Source organism: Suricata suricatta, chromosome 2 (assembly GCF_006229205.1).
Source record: "Suricata suricatta isolate VVHF042 chromosome 2, meerkat_22Aug2017_6uvM2_HiC, whole genome shotgun sequence".
In the NCBI taxonomy this organism is placed as follows: Eukaryota; Metazoa; Chordata; class Mammalia; order Carnivora; family Herpestidae; genus Suricata; species Suricata suricatta.
Genome location: NC_043701.1, coordinates 32,320,526 through 32,330,284, shown reverse-complemented (window position 1 = coordinate 32,330,284; position 9,759 = coordinate 32,320,526). Strand labels below are relative to the sequence as shown.

The 9,759-nt window shown below is 35.8% G+C and overlaps 1 protein-coding gene across 5 annotated transcripts in view; it reads left to right on the top strand.

The window, feature by feature from the left end:
* Positions 1–375: 375 nt before the first annotated feature.
* The window catches only part of ST7 (suppression of tumorigenicity 7), a 198,933-nt gene continuing 189,549 nt past the window's right edge, over positions 376–9,759 (top strand). For 4 of the 5 annotated variants that reach the window (XM_029924558.1, XM_029924534.1, XM_029924551.1 and 1 more), the window contains exon 1: positions 5,933–6,322. In XM_029924558.1, coding sequence (XP_029780418.1) covers positions 6,301–6,322 — 22 coding nt within the window. In that variant the 5' untranslated portion in view covers positions 5,933–6,300. Of the gene's footprint in view, positions 450–5,932; positions 6,323–9,759 lie in introns of those variants that run through there. The other variant, XM_029924524.1, reaches the window with a different exon arrangement.

The following is a 9,759-nucleotide window of genomic DNA, read 5'->3' as shown; positions in this document are numbered from 1 at the left end:
CATGACAAAACCATATTCTTCCTAAAAATTTGGATGATTACTCCTTTTAGGTTAAATGGGTTTGTAACATTGAGTACTAGGTGGAAGTATAGACACCTTGCGTTCTTCTTTTCACTTAGACAAAGAATTTTCCTCCTTAGTTTTAAACTAATAATACAGGAATGAAATGGGAGAAATAACGGTTCTTTTCTAAGAGAGACTTTTTTAAGATGACTTTAAAGGAACAGGCAAAGGAGAGCATAACCACATCAGTTGTGGCTTGAGTTCGAGATAAGCAGAAGTGTGTGTGTGTGTGTGTGTGTGTGTGTGTGCGCTTAATGTCACGTGGCAGGAGGCTTTCCCCAGAACAGTTTGCCAGCCCAGGGAGCCGTTTCATTTTGTGTCTGATAGAACTGTACTTTGGAAAATAACCTTGTTCCCTGCCTTTTGCTTCATTATGGATTATACAGGTAAAATTAAATTTAAAATATTTTCTAATCACATAGAATTACTTAAAATACTTTGAATTTATATAAAATATTATGTTGATTGTGCTTGTATTTTAAAGATATCATGTATGAATTTGTTATATACAAATTTTGATTAATTTAGGATACATGCTTAAAGGAATTTGTCAGACATATCCTTGTTGTTTTTTCTATTTCAGTTTGGGTCATGTTCAAACAGACTTAAACTAAAATGCAAACCGTAATTAATTCTCATGTCTCCCCTCTGGGCTCAAAAGTTTATAGTACCAGTGACGTCTGAGTTCAGATTATAGCCACACAGAGAATAAAACGTACACATGGTCTACAGAGAGCTTCTGGTTTCTGTAAAACATTTTTGGTTCTGTGGTAGTTCTTTGGTGCATGTGTGTGGCTTAGTCTTTTAGATAGAGTTGACGTAATGAAGTGAATTGGAGGAATTTCAGTTTTTATCCCAAATTTTCTGAGTATTAATGTGTCCAGAATTTTTGGATGGATAAGTAGCCTCTTCCTTTTTTAAGCCACAAAGCCTTGTTCCCAAAGTCTAGTTTCTGAATGGTAAATTGATATAGGTTTGCAAATAAAGTAAAAGTTACACTAACCATGGGTGCTGGTTGCTTGGTGAGTAAGTGGAGGATTCCCTCAGACTGGAGGGGGTGAAGGCTGGGTGAGGAGGCGAGGTGGTTATTAGGAGGAATGGACATGAGTCTTTGCCAAAATTTGTGAGCAAATTCTAAATTAATTACCTTAATTCAAAGCTATATTACCTTACATTTGAACTTTTGGATAACAGGGACTGTCTCTTCTGACAGACTCCTTTTAAACTAAAGAACAAAGGCTTTTGGAAGATTTTCCACCAGGGTGGAGACCCACCTTCCATACCCAGTGTAATGACAATACCAGTGTCGTTTAGATTAAACTCTTCTTACATTCTCTGCAAATGATCTCTTTTGATGTATATGTGGATCTTTGACAATATTGTATCAAATTGTGAATTTTTTTGTGAAATGGATAATTTAAAATATAACTTTTAGGAGCTCACTATGTAAAGGAGTTCTGTGGTAAATATTTTTTGAAGATAAAACATTTTAAAGTAATTATTTGCCCCTTGTCTGTTTTTTTCTATAAATCCATATTTTTCTATCTTAGAGTTTCTACAAAGCACTATATAATATATAAATACAGAGTTTCTATAAAGCCACAATGTAGCATGTGTGTATGTGTGGTGGTGGTCATGGTGGTGGTGGTAGTGGTGGTGGGGTGTGTGTATTTTGATTTTTTTTCTCATAAGATTAGTGTGCCAGAATTTTTCTTCCACAGATCTGAAATAAAATAGACTTAACTTTCAGAAGGCTCACAGTATATGTGATACTGTGTAGAATCAGGAAGAAACATATTTTATAGCCATATGCAAATAAGTGAAATTTCTAAAATCTTACCAGGGAGTTTTACAATGAGTATGTTTTCAATTAGTTTGTACCTTTTTTCCAAAGAGCAGAACCACTGATTCTTTCATTTCTCTGTAGTTTATATATTACCACTAAAACATTTCTGTTTTTAGGTAATACCTTATAAATGTATAGATGGTATTGCAAAAGACACACAACTTTAACATGCTGGATAGACATTAAGAGGAATACTAAGAGGGGCACCTGGGTGGCACAGTTGGTTAGGTATCTGACTCTTGATTTTGGCTCAGGTCATGATCTCATGATTCCTGAGATCAAGCCCTGCATTGGGCTCTGCAATGACAGCACAGAACCTGCTTGGGATTCTCTCTCTCTCTCTCTCTCTCTCTCTTAGTCCCTTCCCCATGCTCACATGCATACTCTCTCTCTCAAAATAAACACATACTTTACAAAAATTAAGAAAAGAGGAATACGAAGAAAGTTTTAGTGTGAGCAAAGGGGATGGCTCCAGAGAAATTCCAGATACGAAACCTTCAAAATTAGTTTATGTATGTACTCTAGAGAGAATGTGTGGTTTAAGTTCTTACCACATTAATGGATAAACTAATTAATTAGTTGTCTGATGTGGTAGGAAGGTATTTCGGATGTTGTCTCCTATGGTGATTTTTATAAACATTTGCATATTTGCAAATCTAGGTATATTTAGTCTAGTAAACTGTGAAGAGAAGACCACATATGTTTTCAGTTCATGGGAGAGTAAATTCCTTTGGATTTGAAAAAGAGACTTTATTTTACTGTCAGCACAGTTCATAAAGTATAACCATATTGTACTTAATGACATCATCATGGCTCTGAAGGGATTGTCATCCAATAGAAAATGGTTCTTGTTGATTCAAGAATAGAGTTATCTTTTTTTTTTTTTTTTTGAATGCTTTTTCTCCCATGGAGTTTCCATGTTATCCATATGGTTTCTTTTCAGTTTCTTTTGGGTCTCTATTGAAATGTCATCTATGAAGGGGTGGCATTACCTGACAATTTTATCTTAAATAACCCTCACATTCAGTCATTCCTCAGCCTTGAGTTCCTCTTACCTTTCTTTATAACACATGCCACCCACCACCTGACATATTACATATTTGTTTGTCTCACCCACTAGACTGTAAGCCCCTTAGAGGAGTTTGCACTTGGCTGTAACCCTAGAGTGCAGAACAGCAAGATCCCTGGAAATAGTTCTTGAGTGATTTGTGAATGGGGTTTCCTCTCAAAATGACTATTGACTTAGTTTAAGATTATGTTGAATATTGATCTTTCCTTTCATTGCTAATTTTATACTGAAATTAACAGTATTCTCTTTGCTAATGAAAGGGCAAAGTAGCAGGCAAATAGGCATAATTAGACATAATGGATAATTCACAGATCATTTTGGTTTTGGAATATATTATGTGATTTTTCGAGGGGTATGGAAGATATCAGATCAGTTTTATTTTATTATATTTTCTTTAGGCAACCCATTAAAATATGTCTTCATTCTCTGAGCTCATACCCACAGCCTAGAGGAGAGAAAAATAGTAACTAAATTTTTGGAATCTGTTTTGTCAATTTTAGTATATGTACTGCTGAAGCAAGCACTGAATCTGTTTTGTCAAAGATGGGCCTTCAGTGATATGGATTCCACCATACTGAAGTATTTAGAAATACCTCAGGCCTCTGAGGTTATAGAAACCTTAATAGGAGTCAGAAGTTGTCATTTGTGTACAGTTTTGCTGGCAACTGAGATACCTAATGTTTTTTAACATAGTGACCCTGGTATAGTTAGCTAAAAAGTTGACTTCTTGAAAAATATTGCAGCGTTTAACTTACTCTCAGAAGTCAGCGCCAAGAAATAAATAAATATAGGCACTCAGAAAAGTGTATTTACATATGCATATATACACCCTCACGTATGAGCTGAGAAAAGGAGCTACATCAATGATTTGGCAAAGCACTTATTGCCTATAGACTGTGGCCTCTGGTGGAAAATATCTCTTATCCAGGATCATTTTCTCATTCTACTTTTCCTCTTGCCTTTCTTTTGGCCACATCTAGCCACCATTTGTGTGACTATTCATGCACAACATGTGGTATGCAACTTAAAATAAAATCTTATGTAGGACAATATTCTGGTTTCAAACCCTTTTGAAGGGTATTGCCTTTGGTACTTCCCAACAGTTACATCTCAGTGCCATTATTGATATTCTCCACTCATTGTTAACATGACCGGTAATTTGGGAGGGATGCATTTTTCTTAATTCTTGCTTTCTCTGGTGACCTTTCTCTTTTAAGAATATTGTTCTCCACACTTTAGTTGATACCTATTTTCCTTGTGTTTTAGTTGAATGTTAAGTATTTATTAATTCTCAAACAAGCATTATGGAAGAGTAGTTAAGAGCAAATGCTTTGGAACCAGACTACCTGGATTTAAATCCCAGCTTATTGTTTGGCACCTGTGTGACCTTGGAAAATTATTTCACCATCTCTCAAATTTGGAAATTAATGGTATCTACTTTGTAGGATTGTTACAAAGATTCAATAAGTTAATTCATGTAAACTTCCCAGAATAGTATCTGGCACATAGTGAATATTCAGTAAATTTAGTTATTGTTGTTCTCTTCTACAACAAAATATTTATTACCTTATGTTACATCATTACACGGGTTTAGCATTTCAGTAAGCAAAGGTCAAATTACCTTGAGTAAATTATTCTATAACTACCATGGACTATTAGGCAACCATTAAAAGGATGAGACGGATCCACATATACTGACCAGAAAAGCTATTAATGATATTTTTAGGTGGTAATTTATACTTCCACATTCATATCAAAATTTAATGTTTAAAAACCATATTATATAATATAGGGTTTTTTTGGTAAATGTTAAGAAATGTTTGTAAATCTTAAGAAAATTTGGATGAATAGATGGAGAGGAAACTTGAGCTCCTGAATTTCCTATTTTATATGATTTTTAAAATGTGTGATTATGGGAATACACAAACACACTCTTTTTGTGCATTTCAGTGTTTTTAAAACATTAAAACAAACTTTCTTTCTTTGCTTCTGTTGGATAGTGTATAGACTTCTAGTTTAAAAAAAATTTCTAAGAGTAAAGATAATGCAGAAAGAGTTTTATTTATCAAGTGTGTCAAGAGACAAAATAAGAATGTCTTCAATTATTTCTTTGCAGGAATAGATTAAAAAGAAATGTGTTTGCTGGTCATATGTGCCCACTGACACACAGGTATACACAGGTGTGTGCACACAGCCTTAAAATGACTGAGTTACTCTAGAAAAGGACAGGGCTTCTTATAAGGCACATTAAAGAAAAATAAGGCCAAAGGAATGGGATAAGAGAAATATATGTACATAATATATTCCTAGAGCTGTGGTTTTCACATTTGAGTAACAGTTGCAACATAACTAATAATGTAATTGCTAACGTTTAAGAGCTCACTGTGTGCCTGCCAAGCAGTGTTTTAAGCACTTGCATTGTTATTTTACTGTTAATAAATGGGTATATTTGTGGGTGTATCTGTATGTCCAGAATGTATATGCAATAGTATACATATTTTCACATAATTGTGGTTAAGTGTATAACCTTTGATCTGTCAGTCTACCATAAGTGTAGAGAAAGAACAATGAGTTCTGTAGTTATTTTTAAAGGTAGTTATTTTTCTTATTTCTGATATTTTTAATTCCCTTGAAAAGTTTAATTGCTGCATAAAACCAAGAACCCTGATCTGCATGATATCTTTGTGGTTAGTTGCTATAAAGCCAATATTTAAATTTCTTTGAGGTCCTTTTTAGTGCCTGGTATTACAGGAGAAAGATCGTCTCAGGAAGGTGAACATGTATGTGGCTCTTGGTCTTGTGCATGTTGTGACAAAGGAATTCCCCTTTGAATCGCCTGCTGCCCTGAAGCCCCTGGAGCCTCTGGCTCAAGCAGCGCAGTCGGGTCTGTGCAGTGTCTCTGACGTCATCGGTGTATGCATAAGCCCTGCTATTGTCTTACTGCTACGGCAGGGCTGGGGATTGCAGTAGCCGCTGTTGCTGCTGCTCCCAGTCCTGCCCCTGCTGCTACCTAGTCCTGCCTCACTGCATCCCAGAAGAGCCACGTTGGCTTGCCTTTCCCTATTGGATTTTCACAAGCAGCTCTTTGGGTTTTTGTGCTGTAGGAGACCTTGCTTTTCAATCACACGGGAGAACACTGAAGCTTGTAAGAGGAGAATCTGGCAGCTGGACACAGCTTGGACTGCATTGTGTGTCTTCATGACCCCTGCTGTGTAGCGGCTCATCTTTTCACTCTCCCGCGTACACCCTCCTCGATTTTATTTCCTTCCTTTTTTTTTTTTTCTTTCTTCTAATTTTTTTAAAGCAGCTTCTGGAGCCAGCCATGTTTGGCACTGAATCTTCATGTAAGTAAATGGATCCCACTTCTTTCTATTCTGAAATCTGTTTGCTGTCATGGTTTCGATGGCTTGGACTTCATATCACGTTGCCTTAGGTCATTAATAGATTTTGTATTTTGGCTCTAATTACAAAGGAATTGGTCTCAGGGAAGGGACACCTCCTTAACTGGGTTATTCATCCTTAAGGCCAGGGATGTCAGTGTGGTCAAAACCAGGCCTTCAGGAGGGAGGAAGGAAGACAGGAATCCAGCAGTCTCCCCAGAACGTGTTAACTGATGGGATCAAGTCTGTCACTGATCTATTGTTGTGGGTTCTGTAATAGTCCTTAAACCCTAAAGTAGAAACTGGGAGGATCTGAAATGATAGTGTTTATTAAAAGGGAAATGCGTTTACAGTTTTTATCTAAAAGGACAAAAAGGTGTCATTATATCCTTTTCCTCCATATTTTTACAAAAGATAGTAGATGTTATATGCAGATTTAAAGAATAAGAAATAGCTTTATTGTAAAGATTTTTTTTTTTTTTACACAATGGTTTCAATGTTGATATGCTGGCTGGCCTCATAGTCTAGCAGCATCATATCTGTCTTAAAACTTGTACAATGAAAATGCTGTGGTGTAGAGCGGGCCCTGCACAATGGGCTGGGCTGGACAGCACTTGGGGACAGCTATAATTGGTATTTAAAAAATGAAGACATGCCTAACTAATTTGAGGATTATTTAATGTTGGATATAGAATAGGATAACCTGTCCATGCAGTTGTTCAGGCTCTGCAGAATATTTTGTCATTATCCATAAGCAAAGGTGACAGTTAAGTATTTCTGAAGAGACTCAAACTGCTGGCCTAGAACATTAAAAATTGGCAAGACAGTATCTTTGTGGGGAGAAGGGGGTGAGGCCATAAATTTAGGAAATGCATTTCTTAAGAATTTATAATCCAACCCTTTCTTTCTGATCTCAGGTGATCACTGCATCTGTTTGTGTGCAGTTGATGATGATTCTAGAATCGTTGTATTTCAGGAGAGTTTATAATCCTCAGTTTTTTTGTTTCTGGATTGGCTTTTTAAGGGATTATTTTTGTTGTTTCACGTGGAAGTTTCTCATTGCTGAAATTAACCACACTGACTAATCAAGGTCAAGAAAGAATAACAATAAGATATAATGTTCCATTCAGCATATGACAATATTTTTTTCTAAAAAATATTTTTTGAATTTTTACTTAATGGCACAATTAGAATTATTGTCACCCAATAAGTAGGAACAGATTATTAAGTGGAAAAGACCTTCTACAGTTTCATTTTAGTCATAGAAATTTTTTTTATATAGGAACCTAGGTATGGACAGAGATGTTTACTAAAGGAAAATTAGTCATTACTTTTTTTAGGTGAAAATAGAAGTTGAAGCTCAGTGTGGGAGTCCATGGGCTCTCGGACTAGGGACTTTAACATTGTCTGCCCAGGTTTACTTAGCAGAAAGAGCGTGGCTTGATTTTCAAACCTGATCTTTTAATAATGTCACCCATGTGCTATGTGATATGTTTGAAAACTGCTGGTTGCTTTTGGTTTCTGGAGCTACCGGATTACTGACCAGACAGAATACCATTCAGAAGACAGAACATCATCATGCAGATATTTGCATTTTTTTTTAAACCTAATTGAGTATTAAGTTTTGGTTCCTGTTTATCACTACAAGACCATAGATAGGTTTGTACTGTAAGTGGTCATTAAGTGTTGAGAATGGACTGCTTTCTTTTGATAAGGAGATGCCTTAAATCTATACTCAGAGTTAGGACAACTAATGTTTTGAGATATAGCTTTCTAGGCCTTTAATTTTTGCCTTGTGAAGGACTTATAGGCTGGAACTGTCTATATTTAGAATATTCAGAAAATAAGTCACATTTGAAGTTCTCATTAGTTCAGAAGGGATCTTCAAGACCAGCTAAGACATTCTTAATACATTTTTATAATAAATACTTGTTTATCTACCCTGTGTACAGTGCTGTGCTAGATCCTGGAAAGGTCATTATTTTCTAACATATTCTGATTTCGTTATACTTACTTTGATTTCTGGTTGTAGTACTTTGCGTGTATCGGATGCTTTTACTTTTTAAATCGAAGGATGGTTTTCAAAGGATAAAAGGTGTAAGTCGAAGTGTCCGTCAGCTTTGTAAGTCAAAGCTCTGTAAATTTTTGCTACTGTTTACACCCAGGGAACCATGCCCCAGATTATGATACAGAGTATTTCTACTTCAGAAAGTTCCCATGTGACGACCTTTCCAGTCAAAAGGAAATCACTGTTCTGACTTCTGTTGCTTGTAGAGTCACGTGTAAATGGCTCTTGTAAATTTTCTCTTTCCCTTGCTCTTTGCCTATAAGAGAAGGAAATGTCAATGTCCTCATTTTCAAGTACTAGAGTAAGTTGATTTTGTGTTTCAGACCTTTGTAATCAGGAATTTATAGTAGCTGGTATCATGTTATAACATCTTCTGTCTCACTAAAATAGTATTGCTTGATTTATAAATACCAAAAAGACCCCTCCCCTCCAACATACACATACAAAAACCTTAAAAGACAAAAAAAATTTACCTGGAAGAGTAGACCCTTGTTCTTCAAATATAAAGACTTAAATAACCATGGTATCAGAATTAATAAATGTTCTGTCTTCCATTGCTTTAGTGAATATCTTCTGATAGCATTCTAGTGAATATCCTTAACATTGCCAGTTTCAGTTTTTCTGACTCAGCGGATCTGTAGCTGCATAGTTTGTAGTTTGGCCACAGTCTATTTTGGGCCCACTGGAAAAAAATGAAAGTGTTCTCTGTTATAGGTGAATTAATCCTTAACAAAGCAGGAAGTGTAGCTTCTGTAGCTCTGTTACCATCTTGAAGTATTTCACTGAGCTTTTCCTTTACTGTAATTTCCCATGTCTAAAAATGGGAGTAGTATGTCTGCTATATCTGCTTTGAGGAAATGCAATTTTAGTTTCTGTGGTCAGAATAATTTAGGTTTAAGAAAAAAGTACTGGGGTGCCTGGGTGGCTCAGTCAGTTGAGTGTCCGACTTCAACTCAGGTCATGATCTCACGGTTCATGGGTTTGAGCTCCCATTGGGCTCTGTGCTGACTGCTTGCTCAGAGCATGGAGCCTGCTTTGGATTCTGACTCCTCTCTCTGCCCCTTCCCCATTCATGCTCTGCCTCTCTCTGTCTCTCAATAATAAATAAATGTAAAAAAAAAGTACCATCAGTAAAGTTTTGTTGAGGAGAGTAGTTCTTAAAAATGCATATTTTTGGTACTAAACTTGATATAATGACATTTTAAGATCAATAAATTAAATTTCATAAAAGTTTGACAGTTTTACTTTTCTCTTAAAATTTTATAAAGGGGCGGAAAAAATTTCATCTTTTCTCTTTGTGAAATAAAGAAAAGTGGTTTTATACTGCTGTCAT